The following is a 20382-nucleotide window of genomic DNA, read 5'->3' as shown; positions in this document are numbered from 1 at the left end:
GGAGGTGAATCCACATGAACTCACCTCTGAATTCTGGGTCCTCGCTGACCAAGGACAACAAACTGTGTGGGGTGCAGCAGAGGGAAAGGGGAGTGGTTGTGTTAAAGGGACATTCAGACATTGGACTTTTACACTGCAATGTGGGAAAGTGAGGCAGCAAAGGAAACTGCCCAATATCCTGTGGGATGGATGTTTGCTTATGGTTACATGATTGTGATGTTTTCACAAATTAATGATGGGCTCCCTTTCCCTTTTAATAAGACGTTTTCTTTTGTTATCCACAGACTCACTTCTTCCCCACTTCTTGTGAGTGGGGAACAATTGCCTCTAATCTGGTTAGAGGCAATTCTAGAGAGGTAACTAGTGGTGTTCCCCAAGGGTCAGTCCTAGGACCAATCCTATTCAGCTAATTCATAAATGATCCGGAGAAAGAGGTAAACAGTGAGGTGGCAAAGTTTGCAGACAATACTAAACTGCTCAAGATAGTTAAGTCCAAAGCAGACTGTGAAGAACTTCAAAAAGATCTCACAAAACTAAGTGACTGGGCAACAAAATGGCAAATGAGATTTAATGTGGATAAATGTAAAGTAATGCACATTGGAAAAAATAACCCCAACTATACATACAATATGATGGGGGCTAATTTAGCTACAACTAATCAGGAAAGAGATCTTGGAGTCATCGTGGATAGTTCTCTGAAGACATCCATGCAGTGTGTAGCAGCAGTCAAAAAAGCAAACAGGATGTCAGGAATCATTAAAAAAGGGACAGAGAATAGAATGGCGAATATCTTATTGCCCTTATGTAAATCCATGGTACGCCCACATCTTGAATACTGTGTATAGGTGTGGTCTCATCTCAAAAAAGGTATACTGGCATTAGAAAAGGTTCAGAGAAGGGAAACTAAAATGATTAGGAGTTGGGAACGGGTCCCATATGAGGAGAAATTAAAGAGGCTAGGACTTTTCAGCTTGGAAACGAGGAGACTAAGCGGGGATATGATAGAGGTATATAAAATCATGAGTGGTGAGGAGAAAGTGAATAAGGAAAAGTTATTTACTTGTTTCCATAATATAGGAGCTAGGGGCCACCAAATGAAATTAATGGGCAGCAGGTTTAAAACAAATAAAAGGAAGTTCTTCTTCACACAGCGCACAGTCAACCTGTGGAACTCCTTGCCTGAGGAGGTTGTGAAGGCTAGGACTATAACAGGGTTTAAAAGAGAACTGGATAAATTCATGGAGGTTAAGTCCATTAGTGGCTATTAGCCAGGATGGGTAAGGAATGGTGTCCCTAGCCTCTGTTTGTCAGAGGGTGGAGATGGATGGCAGGAGAGAGATCACTTGATCATTACCTGTTAGGTTCACACCCTCTGGAGCACTTGGCATTGGCCACTGTCGGTAGACAGGACACTGGGCTGGATGGACCTTTGGTCTAACCCACTATAGCCGTTCTTATGTTCTTATGGTTTTGTTTTGCATTGTTAAGAGGAACCCCTAAATAGAGAACCTGGCCTTTGTTGTTGCCAACACCACCTGGCAGAAGGGTTACATGATGTAAAATGTGGGTGTGCATTAAAAAATACAAAGCAGCAGGAGCAGGGAAAATCTTCAGTGATAAAGGAAAGCTTTTTTTTTTTTTTTAAAGAAATAATATATAAAAGTTAAGAAACAAAACAACCCAACACATTTAACCAGAAATCCTGTAACCTCATAATTTTGTTAGTATTACCCTTTTCCCCTTCTCCCACTTTTTGTGAAACCCACTTGTGTCTGGTCTCATTTGGATGGTTTTTCAGGACAGGAAGATCCATTCTGTATTTGCACATAGTATAGCACAGTAGGGTTTCTAGGCACTACTATAACTGTAAGAATTATTGTTAAATGGTTTTTTGTTTTATCACTCACCTCTTAATGACACACAGTTAGCTCTCCGAACATGCAAATGATTTTTTTCAAATAAATCTCACCTAATCTAATGCGGATAGTCTTCACGTAACAACAACACAGGAAATCATTAAATCGGAATGTCGAGTAGCTGTAAAGCTACAGTATATTTTCTAAGGACTCATCTTAATAAACAAAAGACAAAATTGCAGTTGACTTTTTTTACTTGATGGCATGCTGAGGCTGTGATTTTGGGTACTTTTTTGTGTTCATGTAACCAGAAGGTTACCACACTTAAATTTTTTTTAAATATCCAGCCTCAGAAAGGCCTAGCATCTTTTTAAAGGGTTGATAAATGAAGACAACTACCAGTAATGTGTACTATATTTTAATAAGGTTTTTGACACGACTCTAGTTTAGATAGATTGGGGTTCTCATACTTCATTGTACCGGGACCTCCTTCTGACAATAAAGTTACTACATGATCCCTGGGTGGGGGTGTGTTGGAGCCCGAGCCCCCCCACCCTGGCTGGGGAAAAAGGGAGCTGCAGCTCAAACCTCTGCCCCAGGTGGGGGCAGAGCTCGGGCTTCAGTTTCAGCCCTGGGTCCCAGCAAGTCTAATGCTGGCCCTGGCGACCCCATTAAAATTGGGTCCTGACCCACAGTTTGAGAACCACTGAGATAGATAATTGCTTGCCAGATATTTCTACAAAGGGAGATGTTAAAGCTATGGATTACTAACTAAACGGAAAATATTAACTATTACAGTTGTGTATTGTTTTTATGCTAAGTGTCAGGTATTGAGAGATGCCAACATGGCCTTGATCAGACCTTCACACCTGAACAGAGGTCCATCAAAATGCATGCTATCTGCTCACAAGGATCCAAATGACAGGACTGCAGCCATAGGCAGATTTTTAAACCATAAGTTTACTTTCTTCAAACTTTTCTATTTCTTCTTTTTGCTGTTCAGAACAACTTTAGTATTTTCTCTTTATGTGTTGATAATCTACAGGATTAGAAATCAAACTGTGTATCAAGAGTTCTTTCAGTCCCTTCAGGGACTGAGAACACAACCTCCAAGATATCCATTTTTATACACACTGATTATAACACGGAACATTTCTTAAAACTATTATTTATTTCCAGTGACGATGTGGATGTTTTGGTGAAAAGTTCAATGAAATAAAAAACAATCACTGAATTCTTTGCATATTTTATTTTTCTTTTTTGGATTTCCAACTCACACACATCTGGCATATTTTACATCTTTGCAATAAAACATGGTTACAATAGCTTAAGGAATTTATATATCCAAAATATTTCACCATGATCTCAAGATGAAATGAACTGGTCTTCCAGATGTTCAGTATTCTCCCAATTCTAAGCTACCAACTCAAGATATTGCTTACAGACTGGTGATGAATAACTTAATCATTACGTTGATTCCCCATGATTTCAGAATCTTTTAAATACAAACAACAATGAAGAAGGAATTCAGTGCTAAAACTTACTAATACAAGGTGGATAACAAATAAGTAATCACATCAATAAATAATGATATGTTTCTGGTGCAAAGTGCCAATACAAAGAATCCATTATCATTTTAAATAAATGACTGCAAGTGAGTGTAAAGTCTGAGAAAATTACATTCCTGTTACATGCCTCATAGCCCTACCGACACAATATGTACATCTATGACAATACAGTCACCAAATATACAAAGAAGAAACATGAAGTAAAGTGTATATACCCCTGGGTGTGTAATTTGATCAGTACAATGTGTGGAAAATTATTCTGATGGTCATCATTACAGTATTGTAACACATGAAGTGCCTTAGGCTGAGAATGTGACTTCCGGTGAGATTTTCAGAAGAACCTAAAAGAATAACTTATCTTTGCAATAAAAGCTAAGGTTGTTAAACAAACCAAGCTATTCAGAGGACAAATAAGAGAAAAATGTAACTGAGGCTCTCTTCTCTCAGTGGACCGTATGCCAAATGTGATGAATCCAGAAGTATAGCACTCTTGCCGTGTGGGAGTCATTAAGCGCTATAGAGCATTACAAGACTCTTGATGATATAATGAAAATCAGAACCTTTCCACTATGCTCCCTTTCTGACTTGTCTATAAGTTTAAAAGGGAAGAATTTAACTTTCATTGTATAAGTATGGCAAATAATGGCTTCTTATCCAAATGCTTCATGAGCAAAACTCCACTTGGAAGAGAATGAGTTTAGATTTAAAAAGTGAAAAACATATTTTGGTGAAAATGTCAAAATTACTGATTGCACCCAAATTCAACCCTTTAATGCAAGCTGTACCCTTAGACAGATCTCCAGTTTGATTTGCGTGAATACCCCTGTTCCATCAAGACATCAGGTTTAAAGTACATGCAAGTTGTAACTCCACAATAAAATTAAGAAACATTTTTGTTCTTTATACAAGGTTTTACTTTTACAAAAGTATCCCTTCAAAGTTAAGATGTGCATCTGATGTACAAAGTATCAAACATATTTTTTTTTCTCAGCTTGAAAAGAGACTGGAAATGGGATGCATGTTAGATTCACAGACTAAACATTGTAACAACTGGACACAAGGTTCCTCAGAATTTTCAAAAGTCTCTTGCGGCGCATCCTACTACCTTTTCTCAATAAACAAAGATATATGAAATAATTACCAAAACATCTCCTAATTCATATAATTTACATGATACAAGCTTGCTTTTCAGCAGCTGGTGTTCAGTTGTGAAAAAACACACAAAATAAAATGGTTGCTGACTACAATGTACAGCTATTGCTGGGTGTAATGGAATGTACAACGGAGGTCAATGCAGACGTGTTTTTCCACCAGAGATTACGCCTTTCATTGTAGCACTTGTGCTCTCAGCTTTACCTTTGCTTTCAGTTCTTCATTAAGCTTCAGTATCTGTTCTGATGCTCATAATGCCACCGATTAAAATCTATATTAAAAGCTACAATGCTACCAGAAGCCATGCCAGTAATCAGAGTTCTGAAAAAGGTGAAAAGATAGATACTGTACTTGTTACATTTTTTACCCACATAGTAGTCATCTTTTAACTTTCAGAAACTTCAGGTTACGCTGAATATTAAAAATAGTAACAGAACGGGGGGCTTCTCTTTGACAGTTACATATAAATGCATATTGTGCTAATTAGGTGTTCTTAAGAAGTTTCATACTGAATATGCTCCTAGTTTCTTTCTTTAGCAGAAATAATTATGATGGATTTCTAGTTACAACTGACCCCTTTAATTGTGAGTCTGAGTTTTTCTTATCTGCCTCCTACAACTGGATCTTGGATGTCAACCAATTGCTGATACCAAACAATACAAAATGCATTTTATCAGTCCCCACTTAAATGAGAGTAATCATGTGCTGAAAGTAAGCCTGTGCTTATGTGCATTGCTGAAATGGGGTTTCAGAACCCAGCATTAGAATCAGAAGATAGACAAATTAGTGTAGTAAATAGAATGTGCTATATTTGCTTATTGTAAACAAGAAGCTATAGAACGCAGTTCAGCACTGTAACATAAAATGGCAGAATTCCAAGAGTAAATAAGCCTCGTTCTGTACGTTAGTTTTGATTTGGCTGAGACAGAAATCTTCTTTCAGATCATCAAATAATACACAAATAAATTGAGTAGGTATTTGATGTATGGATATTTTTGGTGCTGCATCAAACAGTGGTACATAGTATAAAAATTCTAAAATGTGTAAATAAAGTAAGCTGAAATGAATACTAAAGGATTTTTAAAAATCCTTCACATTTCCTGAGTGTGAGTTTTGCTGACAAACACCATACTGGCAAATGATGCAAAAACTAAAGCCATTCACAACCCGGTATAAATACATCATTAGACTTACATTTTAATCACACTAAAACAGGAGATTCAGAGATCAGGCTCATGCATCCCTGCACTGGCCAGTGATAATACAATACTCACTCAGGCCCCGATCCTGCAAACACTTATGCATATGCAATCAAGCCAGATCCTTAGCGACCATAAATCAGCGTATCTCAGACGAAGTCAATGTAATTTTCCTGATTTACACTAAGGGAGGAAATGGTGCATGGGACTGGGACTATGTGTCTACTTAAAGTTAAGCAGATGTATAAGTGCCTATAGGATTAGAGCCTAAACTGTCAATTCAGCTAGATCAACAGGAAATAACAGAGCATAGTTGTATCACATATTTTAAATGAAGTATAACAGTCATTCAACATGCTAACATCAAAGAGACAGTATTTAATAGTTTTGTTTAATATTTACCAGGTGATTTTAATTCTAATGCTGCAACTCACCTCTGATCATGAGACAAGTCCATTGCTCTTATGCCAGCATCACAGCCAGGGTAAATATAGAGCTGTTTAAAATCACAAGCCTGCCACACTTCCACTACTCCATTGTCCCCCCCAGTCACCAGGTTCTGTCCATCACTGCTCAGGAGGATGGCCTTGAGAAGAGACAACCAAAACCAGTAACTTTAGTTAATATTGGGGGAAAGTGACAAACAGCCCCACAAACAGCTCTCACCAATGGAGTGTATGTTTGTGTTTCTGCCCACATTTAAAGGTGAAGAGAAATACTTAAAAATAACAAAACCTGTTTAGGGATCCCAAATCTTCAGTAAGTTACCTGTGTGCCTTTAAAATGACAAATAAATACATTTCACCTGTGACCTACAAAGCTTTTAATTGCCAAGATTTGAGTTCAGCATGCAAAACTTGGGTTTGCCCTGCAGTATTTGATGCCATCACTAACACCTAAGGCAGAGTAGAGACCTGCATTCCTTACACTGCTTCAAGTGCTACTGGTAGAACAGGTCCTGAAGTCATGTAGTTGCTAATAAGTGAAGAGGGAATTAATTTCAAACAATTTTGTTTTAAAGACATATTTCCCGCTGAAATTTAAGTCTAAATTTAAATTCCAGGAATCATCTAGTATCATAAACAATTTGTTCTTATTTATTTTGAAAAAGCATGAGTTCACTGCTGACTTGATTCAGAGTGCTAGCCGTGTTAGTCTGTATCAGTAAAAAGAACCGGAGTACTTTTGGCACCTTAGAGACTAACAAATTTACTTGAGCATAAGCTTTCGTGGGCTAAAACCCACTTCACTGGATGCATGCAATGGAAAATACAGTAGGAAGATATATATATATATACACACACACACACAGAGAACATGAAAAAAATGGATGTTATCACTACAAAAGTTTGATTTTTTTCTCTCCTGCTGATAAGAGCTCACCTTAACTAATCACTCTCATCGTGGGTATGGCAACAACCATTTTTCCATGTTCTCTGTGTGTGTATATATATCTTCCTACTGTATTTTCCACTGCATGCATCTAATGAAGTGGGTTTTAGCCTAAATTTGTTAGTCTCCAAGGTGCCACAAGTACTCGTCGTTCTTTTTGCTGACTTGAGGTGGACATAAAAGGGTATCTATTTGAACATTACATTTTCTGAGAACAGCAATTTTATACATGTTATTTTCTCAGGGGTGAAAGTAAGATAAAAGACTTACCAATATGGGGGCCCAGCTCCAGGCCCCCAGAAGGGGCGGGGCTGGGGGTCAGCCTCCCCGAGCCAGCCCTTCCATGCTGCCTGGCCTGCGCCGCCCAGGGCTCCAGCAGCGATTTAAAAGGCCTGGGGCTCCAGCTGCTGCCACGGTAGGGGAGGCGGCGGCCAGGAGCACAGAGCCCTTTTAAATCGCCAGGCCCCGGGGAAGCTGCCCCTTTTGTGCTCTCCTGTCGGCAGCCCTGCTCGTAGGGTGCCTACCCATCGGTGCTTTAATGTGGGCTGTGTATGGGCCGGTACTGGCGGCCACTTCTTACCAGTACGCCGTGCCAGCCCATACCGGCCCACTTTCACCCTTGTATTTTCTCTAAGTAACATTGCAAATACATTCCATTTATTTTAAAAAAGGCGTGCAGTGTCAAACGGTTGTTTGCGTTTAGATTTACCCTGGTTGAGTCATTGATCTCCATCTGAGCTAAGAGTTTGCCATTAATGCTGAAATTGCTGAACCGTCCTCGCTCATAGTAGATGATGCAGTGGCCTTCACTAGATACTGAAATTAAGCGAGGGTACAAGCAGTTTTCAGTCCCTTCAAGTGCTCTCAGCAAATCTCCAGTAATTGTGTGTACCAGACAAGGACCTTCTGTACATTGAAAACAATAAAATATATTATATAGATGCTTGTTTCACGAACTATATGGAGTATGCACACAGACAATACGTACAGACATAGGAAGACATCGTCCTTGACCTAAAATATAACCGTCTACTAGTAGTAGTAGTCGTAGTACAACAGCAGCAGCAGCGCAGGTGGCAGGCGGAGGGAAAGGGTACGGCACATCAGCAGAGTGGCATGGTTTTTAATTTACTTTAACTCTTAACTGCTTTCAGTTGTGAGTATTTTTAACTTGAAATACTTGAGAAATACTTGGGAAGCTTGAGAAGAGGAATCGGTGAGAAAACGTAAGATGGGAGAACTTGAATGTATAAACCATAGGGGCTGGCGTAACTAAGGGAAGAGACATGGGAGAGACAGCTGAGGAGAGCAGAATTTGATGGTGGGTTTCTGGGACTAACAGTGTAGGCCCCAATTCCTCTTAATCATTCAGGGATGTATTCTTTATTTGATATGTAGGTCTTTAGTTGTCCAGCACTCAGTGCCTCTATAAAGAGCTGCATTACTAAAGCCTCACGTTTCCATTAGTGTCTAATGCAGCTGCGGATAGTCTACCAGAGATCTCAGCCATAATAATAGAAGGTAGTTTGCAACAATACAGTTCAAAAGGGTACAGTCCTATTGCATTCAAGTAATATGAAGCGGGCTTATGGGCTAAGAATTAACATCACTGCAAGAAAAGCTTCAGGGTAGGTTCCTCGTTACTGTGCTTTATCTCATGAATTTCTTGACCTAGCCTACGCTTCTTATATAATGTGTCATTATTAGAATTAATAATTAGCATTTCCTGTTAGAATCTGCAGAATTCAGAGGTTTCAAAGTCAGCTATGAAAATAAATGTTGAGCTCAAAGTTATCATAAAATGTATCAGTCCAACAAGCTTAACTGTGAATGTATGGGGCAGAGTAATCAACCTGGCCTTTTTGCCCTCAGAAGCAACAACCCTTCTCAGGAATTAGTGGAAGAACAAATTCCTATGAGGAGACATGGATGAAAGAGGCATCATCATGAGGAGAAGAGGAAGAGGGTTGGATCTGTGGGAGAAGCTATATGTTGGAATTCCAGGAGGAGGAGATGGGACAGAAAGAGAAATGAGGGAGAAGGGACCATGAAGAGTCAGTAGAATAATGTGGAGAGGAGAAGAAGAAAGATCAGAAGAAGGGAAGTAAGGGAGAACACATAAAATAACAGAGGTGAATAGGAAAGGATAAGAAGAAAAAATACGCTCCTTTTCAAATCAAGAAAAGGAGATAAATGAGAGAGAGCTGTGCAAAAAAGATTGTAGATGGAAATAAGAAAGCGAGAAAAGAAACAGAGATGAATGGAATGAACCAAATGGAAAGAGTGAAAAATAAAGGAATGCAATAATGAATGGTCAAGCTAAAACACTCAACATTTAGACTGGAATGTTTATTCAATTTGATTACTATAATTCTTTGGCAGACATCTCTACAAGGATGGGGGAAAAGGATGGGATGGCTATTTTGAGAACTTATATTAGTAATTGTTGGGTACTCTGGATTCTACAGACAAATAATTGGAGAAATAGGCAAACAACTGATAATTCAGCAGATGGCTCAAAACTTTCTAGTGGAAGATGGCAAATAACAGTGTCCAGGCTCCTGCTTCTTTGGAGAACTGCCCACTGAAAAAAACAACATTCTACATGTTGGCATCTGTGCACGGACCCATGCACAATCCAACAGGCTCTACTTCTCTTGCCCAGGAGAATGGGGACAACCCAAATATGCCTAATCTTTATTTAAAATGTGACAGCTAACTTGGGGATAGGGGCATTCCTAGCTGGCTCTCCCCACAATCCTATGTTTCCATCTGATGGTTTTTATCATGATACCATTGTGTACAGTGCTCTTACTGGAGAGTAATGTTTTCTGATATACTAAGTGTGCTTGTGTCTAAGTGTCATATGTATTGATAGAAAGTATTATGTTCAGAGTTAGCAACTGCTGAGACTATCAGAATTAAAATATTTCTTGGTTGAGGAGACTTAGGATAATTAAATTGCACTTGGCTCAAGGGAACACTGAAAAACACTCACTGAAGGAGACTTTGAAATTTTTAAAACTTAAACTATAAAATGACTTCTGACCTTTAGCACCGCTGATAACAAGTCCCAGCTCTGCACAGACCGATACACAGACAACTTCATGGTCATGACCAGTTAGAACAGCTCTAGGAGCAGGATAATCACCTGTAAGAAAGCAACAATAGTAAGAAATTACAACCAAACATGTTTCAGCAACAAAGGAGGACTTTTGCTGCAATTTGTTTTAATTCAGTAAGCATCAGAGGAAGGTGCAGTCTGCATAAACGTCTCATTCTTGGGTTTTCTGTGCGGAACTGCATTTAAACCTTATCAAGGCTCTCATAAAGCAACACTTCAATGCTCACTTGTTCACATAAATATACCTCTCTTATTTAGTAACAGTGGGAGATGTGCTGCGTATCCTGCACAGGATGACAATAAGACACTGGAAATCTGTGCTGTGTGTTCTAACTCTACTGAAAAGAGACATGCATTCCACAGAACACACGGAGTATGACACTATTAAAGATAAAAGTAACACAGTGATATGCAGTGTAACATAGCACATACTTCTAGAAAAAAGAAACTTAGAAAATTATGGTGGTTTTTTGAATCCCTTCATCATTCTGGAATCTACGTATTTCTGAATGCCTATTACATCAAGATTTAAAATATGGGAAAACAAACAGCTGGATATGTAATTATGAATTTATTTACAGATGTGTGTGTGTATGACACAGGTACTTCACGCACTGACAGTCAGCTACACATGTTAAAAAAGAGGTCACTTACCTGTACAGTAACTGGAGTTCTTTGAGATGTTTTGTCTCTGTGGGAGCTACACCTCAGGAAGTGCAAAGATTTTTTTGTCAGTAGTGCCCACAAGTTCATGCCTGCCCCCTGCATATTCTCATGCTCCAGTGTGAGGGGATATAGGGATGGGCAGACCCATTGCTGCTCAAGTTTCTTCTCAACCATGAAGCCCAGAAAAAAGAGTCTGCAGCAGAGGGGAAGAGGAGCAGATGAGGAGCACCCATAAGGACAAAACATCTTAAAGAACTCCAGTTACTGAACGGGTTAAGTAACCTCTCTTTCTTCTTCCAGTTGTTGTTCCTATGGGTGCTCCACCTCCATAAGCAGAGGAGGCAGATTCAGTAGATCGAAGAACAACTTTGCTACAGGTCACATCCACCCTGGAAGCAGTTACGATAGTGTAGTGCTGGGAAAACGTGTGAACAGATGACCAGGTGGTGGCTGTGCATATGTCCATGATGAGCATATTCTGAAGTAGGGCTCTGGAGGTGGATTGAGCCCTAGTGGAATGAGCAGTCACTTTAAGTGGGGGGTGCATTCCAGAAGCTTCATAAGCTAAAATGCACCCGGAAACCCATTTTTAGTAGAAATGGGCTGTTCCATCATTCTTTCTGTGAAAGAGACAGTCTGGGAAAGCCGTGAAAGACTGAGTGCTATCAAGGTAGAAGGCAAGAGCCCTACACACATCCAGGGTATGAAGACAAGCCTCCTTTCTTGAAGAGGGAGGCTTGGGGTAAAATACTGTCAATTGAATGTGCTGACTGATGTGAAATTCTGATGAGACCTTAGGCAGGAAATGAGGATGGGGACATAGAGTCACTTTATCATAGTAGAAAATTGTGTAAGGAGGGTCAGCCATGAATGCCTCAAGCTCTCTTGGCCTCCTGGCCAAAATTATGCTTATAAGAAATGACTTCTTGAAGGATAAATGAAGGAGTGAACAGCTCCCCACGGGTTCAGAGGTTTTTTTAAGGCACTGAGAACTAGGCTAAGGTCCCAAGGTGAAATAGGCTGCTTGAGGTGAGGAAAAAGGTTAGACAAACTCTTAAGGAATCTAAGAGTGCTAGGGTGTGCAAAAACAGAAACCCCTTGACCTGTCATTGAAAACGGCTGTGGATGAAAGTAATGGCAGCTAGATGTACCTTTATGGAGCTAATTAACAAACCCTGTGTTTTTTAATTCAGCTGGTAATCAAGTATGTTCCCGAGGAGAGACTTGTGAAGGAGATAGAGATTGACTGGCACATCAGGCTCGGAAACGCCTCCACTTTTGCAGGTAGTTTTTCCTCCTGGTGGGTGTTGCTCAGAAGTGCAGTCTTAACTTTCAGAGAACAGTCAAATTCTCTGCCTGTGAACGATTGAGGAGCCAGACCTTGAGGTGCTGTGATAAGAGACTAGGGTGGGTTATGGTGCTTGATTCCTGTGCTAGGAGATCTGCTGTCAGAGGAAGGTGAAGAGGCAAAACAGATATGGGAACAATGCTTGCCTCAGTCTTGATGGTGCTATGAGGATAGCTAATGATCCCTCTTGTTTTAGAGCTATGAGGATCGATGGTGTTGGAGAGTAAGCGCACTGCAAGGTGTGATGTCAAGGAACGAGGAGGCTGTCCCCTATCAGGTTGCAACTGTAATCTGCCCTCGAGCAGAAGCATTGGCACTTTGCGTTGGATGCAAAGAGAGCTATCTCTGGGATGGTCAAAAACTAACAAATCATCTGAAAGACCAAATTGCTGCGTTCCCACTCATGGTCATGGCAAAAGTGTTTGCTCAGGGAGTCTGCCATGCTGTTTTGCAGTCCCATCAGATAAACTGCTGAGATGTCTATGTGCTGGGACATGTACCAGTTCCATAGCCTTATTAACTCTGCACATAGGCACTGGTATCTTGGTTCTCCCTGATGATTTATATAGTACATGGCCACTCTGTTGTCCAACATTATTTTGGCTCAGTGGCAAACTGCTCTGAGTTTGAGAATGATGATCTGGAGTGACAACCATTAGGGAATCCAATTGCCTTGGGTTGTGAAATCCTGGAGATTTCTAAGGATGGGATTAGGACTGTTAGAGTTACCATCCTGAATTGCTGTGTAAAGATGTACGTGTTCAGAGCCTGAGGTCCAGGACTGGTCTTCAACCTCCTTTTTTTCTTGGGAACCAGGAATGCACTTTTCTTCCTTGGCTGGAAATTATACCTGGAACAGTCAGTCTCTGTAATGTGATTCTTTATGAAATGAGTTTAAAATGAAAAAAAAAAATTACACGTAAAGTATAAACTCACCCTCCACAACATTAACCTCTCCTATCAAAGGGGGAGGTGTACAAAACTGGCAGATGATCTGGCTTTTCAGCTAGGGAGAGCAGAAAGCTGCGAGAAGCAGAAAGAGACATGTGCTGTGTGTATCTGACCAGGGATTTGCTAGAGATTGAGGTTGAGTTTTGGTGGTTTCTTTGTCTATGTGGCTTTTATATATCCAAGGGTATGATGTCTGGGGTGGAATAATCTGAGGAGATGATGCAACAATCTTATGGATTTTCCAGTCTGTGTTCCCATTCTGTGGGTTCTTCTGTGAAAGGGGACTGTGACAATTTGGGAAATCAGTATATGTACAATTCATGAATTTTGTTTGAGATTATGAACTGTGGCCCAGATTCTCAAAGGTATTTAGGTTCCTAACTTCCACTGATTTCAATGGCTCCTAACTTCTACAGATTGATTTAAATGGAAGTTAGAAGCATAAATATCTTTGACGATCTGGCCTTCTGTATATAGCTGTGTCAGACTGCAAACTCTATTTTGAACTTGGGCTTTGTCTGCCTTCTGTCTTTGTACCTCCAGGTTGGACTGGACTTCTGACTCAGGGCTAACCACAAAAAAAGTCATTATATCTTGATAGTCTTCTATTCCAGTGCAAACAGATTTAGACAAAGAAGGTGGCCTTGCCAAGAAAACTGGTCCGCCAAGGTAGATGGTAACTGAGCAACAGACCACCTAGTGGGTGACTTTGATTACCTGACAAGGCTGATTATTGGGGTCACCCTCACAGTGGGGATTGGAACTGCATAAAAGGAAGACTCTCACAAGCTGAGAGAGAGAGAGAGAGAGAGAAAAGAATAAGTGAGTGCATCCACGTGCACAACCCAATGATTCAGAGAAGTCAAGTGAAGGAGATGGGATCCTGGACTCCCTAAAGGACACTGACCAAATCCCAAAGAACACCCAACAGCGGTGAAGAAACTAAATCAGGGAAGGGCATATAGCATATTTATTTCTGGACCTGTACATCTCTTGTGCTCTCTAAAGAAAAGAGGAATTGCTTTAGAATTCTTTTAGCAAAGTCTGTCTATTATGTGCTTCAACCATCATATGTCCATGGAGAAATTAAATGTAAACCAGAGTGCTCACAAGGATGGAACTCTGCGAAAGGTTGTACTTAAACTACCGGAGAATCTGAGAGATCAGCACTTGTCCTGGATGCAAGGTCCCACATCTGTCAGGGGGTAACAGACAGAGTCTGTTCCCATGAAGTGTGCCATAGAGCCAAAGACACAGCAGCTGGAGCCTACTAAGATCAAGGAAAGTTTAAAAGCATGCGGGCCCAGTGTGTGGGACCCACACACAGCAGCCAGGTGAGTGTCCTGCAGGGGAAGCTTTCCCAGGGCTCTGATGGGGACAATCTAGGTCCAAGTGTTTATTTGGTTGAACAGTTACTGTGATTCAGTATTGCCAACTCTTGCGATTTCATTGTGATGCTAGTGATTTCGGGTGTTTTTTACCCTCTCTTGAAAACATGATGAAAAGATGCCAACTCATGAATTTTCGTTATTCAAGAGGGCCACCATCTCCTATTACTGTCAAAGTGGCTAAAGCCAGCAAGATGTCCACCATTTCCCGGTAGTTTATGTGGGAGTCCAGCTGCGTTTAATAAAGTTGGCTGCTACTTCCTACTACAGTATTTTCAATGAAATTGAAGCCATGCCCACATGGCTTCCATGCTATGATTCAGGGGGCTAGACAGGACACAGACTGTGAGGAGTGCAGAGACACTATGGGAGGTAGATGAGGAGAGTGAGGGAGAGCAAGGCCCAGAGGGAGCAGAAGGGAGGCTGAGGATGTGGGAGGCAGGAGGGACACTGAGGAAGGAGAGGGGCAGAAGGAAGGCTGAGGATGTGGGAGACTGAAGAAGGAGCGGGGCCGAGGAGGAAGGCTGAGGATGTGGGAGGCAGGAGGGAGACTGAGGAAGGAGCGGGGCAGAAGGGAGGCTGAGGATGTGGGAGGCAGGAGGGAGACTGAGGCAGGTGCAGATGACAGTGGTGGGATAGGAGATGGACAGGACAGAGTGGCAGTTCCCCAAGTCCAGGGGTAGTGGTAAGTAAAGGGAGTACCCTCCGAGCAGCCAGGGTAGGCAGTCTAGAACAGACTGTGAGTCACAGGATTTTGGCATCTGCAAGAGGAGCTCTTGCAATGACATAAGAAGCAGCTCTGATCCCATGATTTCTCCTCTACTTGGGATCCAGGTAGAGATGAAGCCCCAGGGAGCAGTGAGGCAGGGAAGTGGAGGAAGTGCTACTGGGTCTGGGGAAAGGGAGAAGCCCTGGGGAGCAGCAAGACAGGGGATTGGGGGAGTCAAGACAGCAACAGGAAGTGTATGGCAGTTCCCCTGTCTTAGGGATGAGGAGAGGGTAAGTGGAGTCTCCATCTGAAGAACCAGGGAGAGGTGTGCAGTTTGTGTGCATTAAAGGTTGACTTTCAACGTGAAATTATCACACACACAGAGCCAGAAGAGCAGAAGAAAGTTAAAAAGCCAAAAGACAGACTAAAAATATGGCTTGGTGATGTTTTTAGAATGGTTTATGATTTGTGGGGCCAATCTCATGGGTTTTTGGGGATCCAACTCATGGTTTTTGATCTCTTGATCAAATTATTATAAAGTATTAAAGATAAGGGTAAATTACACAGTGTCATTAGACTATGAGCAAACTAATAAATGATTAAGTTAAATTATCTCATGTGCTTTTAAATACTTAAAGAAAAGCAGAACATAATTTGTAACAAGATTTTTTTCTCATACTTTGCCAAAGACAACAGTATACTATATCTGTAACATGTTATTCTGGAATAGCAAAACATAAGAACGTATTGAAGCTGCAAACATTTAATTTTAAATCAGCAAAAACAGAGTTAATGTAGAAAAACAAACATTTTTATAATCAAACTGGATGTTAACTATGATCCTTTTGATTTGCAAACATTAAAGCCTATACAGACTGACGGTGTTCCTTACTACAGATTTTTAAAAATCCTATTTTTGAATATACTTCATAAATCTGTAAAATGTAGTCACAGAATTTGATTATTTGGAGTAACAGTTAAATGGTTACAAAACCTACATTATTTCCCCTTAGTGCTCAAAGAAAGAAAATAAAATTATAGTCAGTGATATTTTTCTACTGGGAAAACTGCAGCATGGGGAAGAGAACCTCACCCACATTACACTTCATCACAAAGAACAGATGTCATGAACCTCAGCAATCATTCAAAATCTAGCAAAATATTCCGTCACTGTCACATCACAACTGATAGATGCAGCTAGAGGTTAAAGGCTATGGCACAGAGGGAGCTGTAGGTGAAACTACCTCACTATGAATTGAAACACCATCACTACAAGCTCATAGTAATTTTCCCAATGTGGCACCTCTGCAAAAGAATCATTACAGGGTAAACAAAGAGAAAATGCACATAAGACTTAGTCCTTTCTTCAGGCAACTGATTCTTCAGCAAGGTTTAAAATAAAACATCTTCTGGTCTCTGTGACAAAAATGCAATGCATAATGCATCTGTAAAGCTCTTCTGTGGAAGATGCCATGCTTTTATAGTAAAAAAAGGAAATATGAACAATGTCATTATTTGTTCTGATGCACTGGATTTTCTTGCCATTAAAATGCCACTTAGAGGAAGTAACATATACCTATTGCTATGGGGAAATGTCTCCTAGGCTTCTTTTGGAAAAAAAGGCCTGATTTAGACATAGGGTCAAATTCTGTTCCCATTTCATCACTGACTTTGATGGGAACAAGAACAGGCCTATAATTGAGCTATAGATGTTGAATTCAATAAATACGTGTATGATACAGAAGCATCTTATCACTGACGCCTTTAGAAAAAAAACACATAAAATAAACGCATCAAAGGTGCTTTGTTTTGGATGTTGATACAAATAATCATCTTTAGTTTTTATAGTCATCAAACATGCACACATTTTGACAAAATTACCAGGCTACATCTGAAAATAATGCAGCTATCGAGTTAGGGAAAGTTGCCCAATTACAATGAGTTGATGTTTTACGAAGAAAGATTATTGATAGTATTAAGTTCAAGACAAGATTCACAGTATCTTATCTTGGCAGAACTGTTCCATTATTTGTTCAGAAACATGAATATTGTGGAGCTTTAGACACCCACAAAAATCACAATAGGCAATGGACTGTGAATCTTGCATAGATGGAAGAAAGCTAAAAAGAGGAATGTAGTGTGCTCCAATACAGAGGGCCCAGGTCTCGGAGTCAGGACAGTTGGCTTCTGATCCCAGCTGTGCCACTAACTTGATAGGTGAATTTGGGCAAATCACTGTATTGACCCCCATCTTTAAAATGAGAGGTAGTGATACCCTGCTTTGAGATCTATTGATGCAATATTATATAAATGCTAAGTACTTTTTATTGCATTACTTCCGATGTGTGAGATGGAGCACTGAAATTAGTGTCTTATCTCAACATGAGAGCCCCAAAAGGGCTCACTTCCCATAGTATATAGGACAATGGTGGAGGTATATTTTGGTCACCAGGCAAATAGGTGAAGGTAGGGCAAATAGCTTCATGCCAACTTTCTTTGGATTGACACAGTGGAACACTGAATGGACCTGATTTACAATGAGGTTCTGAAACCTAGTGCCTGTTATAGCCACATTTTGGATGAACACAAGAAAAAGCCAAGTTCAAAAACTGGGATTTAAATTGCACTAACACGTAATGGTTTAAATAAACATCTACACATGCAAGCAGACAATACTGTGACAAAGTTCCTCCTCTGCCTTGGTGGCTCCTGTGCTTTTTGGTGGATTTGCTCGTCTCAGCAGTTCATGGCAGCCCTCAGTTTGGCTGCTTCTGCTCGAGGCTCAAACCTGCTGTTCACTCAGCTAACCTCATCACTGGCCAGCATGAGGGAAAACGGAGAACAATCCCCGCAGTCTCTGTGTCCCACCTAGTCGGCCGGGGACAGGCCAGATTCCTTTCCAAATTAGACCTTCCCTTCTGGTGTTTCTCACAGACCAGGTCAACTCCTCCTGTGCCTGATCAGGAGTGGGGGGGATCGGGGTACAGAGGGTCAGCCCGGGTTCCAGCCCAGGGCCCTGTGGATAGCAGCTGTCTACAACGTTCCCTGTATCAGCTGTGTGACAGCTACAGCTCCTGGGCTACTTCCCCATGGCCTTCCCCCAGCACCTTCTTTATCCTCACTGCAGGATCTTCCTCCTGAAGCCTGATCACGCTTGTACTCTTCAGTCCTCCAGCAGCACACCTTCTCACTACCTGCTCCTTGCACACCCCCCAATAACTGATGGGAGGTCCTTTTTAAACCTGGTGTCCTGATTAGCCTGCCTGCCATAATTGATTCTAGTAAGTTCTTAATTGGTTCTAGGTGTCTTAATTAGCTTGCCTGTCTTAACTGGTTCTAGCAGGTTCCTGATTGCTCTAGGGCAGCCCTGCTCTGGTCACTCAGGGAACAGAAAACTATGCATCCAGTGGCCAGTATATCTGCCTTCTACTAGACTCTTGTACCCCACTGGTCTGGGTCTGTCACAATACATATGCAAACATATCTGTGCAGGCATCTACCTATTTGTGTCCACATGGTGCAAGATGTTTTCGGATATGTTTTTTAAAATTTTGCCCTTTCAAGGTTTAAACTTTGCAAATATAGGGTATTAAAAGAATCAAAATATAAAGGAAAGTTTTAGTGGCTCTTCTGAGTCTAAAATAATTCTTCTTTCAGATATAAATTCACAGAACCTTTTTAATCTGGAATGTTCACCTAGAAAGAGTTTAACATTTCCATTTGTGCATTAAATGAAATCAATTTGGTGCACAAATGGAAAATTAAAAACTCTCCAGTTTGCAGCTGTGGTCACCCAGAACAGACCATGGAACATATAACAACTCAGTGCCCAGTTCACAAATATGAAGGAAGCATCACAGCGATACACTCCGCTACTCCTGGCACAGTTACCTGGCTTAACCACCGAAATGTGAAATTATAGTTGCTGCTCTACATCTACATCAGCCATATGAAGAAGTTGTTTAAAATTGTTGCAGAAACATTAGTTCTAAAGTCAAAGATTATAGTTTGAGGAATTCTCTATCAACCTAAACAAGAGTGCAGGATAATTTGCCTAAGCTCCTTTATTGAAGTTCCCAGCATCCCTTTCAAGCATATGTACAGATACAATGTACATTTAGCACTTCTAAGAACTATACATTATAAGAGGTGCACAAATTGAGCTCTGGGTTGATCGACAAAATGTATTTATAATGGTCAGTGCAACCACAGTTAGAAAAAGCTGTGTTAACTCACACTTCTTGTAACTATCCTGTTGGAAGCTATGGTATGTAATGAGAAATGTCAAGTCCCAAGATCAATAAAATTTCAGGCTCTAGGGACAAAACAGGAATAGCATTGATCCTTTTAAAGAACACCAGTCAGAGGCTGAATGTAATATATTGCACAGAAAGGCTCAGGAGGATAAGCGGCCAAGTCCAACATACCTACCTGACAAAAAATTCAATCAGCTTTTAGCACTAACTGCCTGCTCCGCTCTCCTTTCTTTCATGCAAGAGGCTGGTTCCAATTAAAGTGTGCAAATTAATTTTTATCACTTCCAAATTAGTGTTTGAATCTGTGTCTGTTTCAGATGAAATCATCTGTCCCTCACTTTTCTGCAGTTCTATCATCTACTTAGGTCTCTATTCAAAGACAGAGATAATTTTCTACTTTCAAAATCACCTGCTTGAAAGAGCCATTCAATAAAGCCATCATAGCATATACAAATCAAACAGCTGTAACAATACATATTGAACATTAGTGCATATCACATCGTCTTTGGTGTGCCTTTCGTGAGGAATAATACAGTTACAGTAGCAATAAGCCAAACAAGTGCCCAAAAAATGTTAAAAGAGAAAAAAAGGACAAGCTGGTTATTGGATTTAATGCTGTCTTACAACACTCTGCAGTTATAAGAGACTAAACACAAGAGGGTCACATTTGTTCTTCATGTTTTTAAAACAGGAATATCTCTGCTGTATTATGAATTGTACATGTAAACAAACCTTTACCATTAAATTAACTGTACCTTTACAGATGAAAACTT

The 20382-nt window shown here is 40.5% G+C and overlaps 1 protein-coding gene across 6 annotated transcripts in view; it reads right to left on the bottom strand.

Moving 5' to 3' along the window:
• Positions 1-3093: 3093 nt before the first annotated feature.
• Positions 3094-20382, bottom strand: part of NBEA (neurobeachin) — an 844329-nt gene continuing 827040 nt past the window's right edge. For all 6 annotated transcript variants that reach the window (XM_074959554.1, XM_074959563.1, XM_074959572.1 and 3 more), the window contains 4 exons: positions 10217-10318; positions 7877-8073; positions 6210-6361; positions 3094-4897 (listed from right to left, as the gene is read on the bottom strand). In XM_074959554.1, coding sequence (XP_074815655.1) covers positions 4807-4897; positions 6210-6361; positions 7877-8073; positions 10217-10318 — 542 coding nt within the window. In that variant the 3' untranslated portion in view covers positions 3094-4806. The remainder of the gene's footprint in view (positions 4898-6209; positions 6362-7876; positions 8074-10216; positions 10319-20382) is intronic.

Source organism: Natator depressus, chromosome 1 (genome assembly GCF_965152275.1).
Source record: "Natator depressus isolate rNatDep1 chromosome 1, rNatDep2.hap1, whole genome shotgun sequence".
Lineage (NCBI taxonomy): Eukaryota > Metazoa > Chordata > Testudines > Cheloniidae > Natator > Natator depressus.
This window is presented reverse-complemented; position numbering and strand designations above follow the sequence as displayed.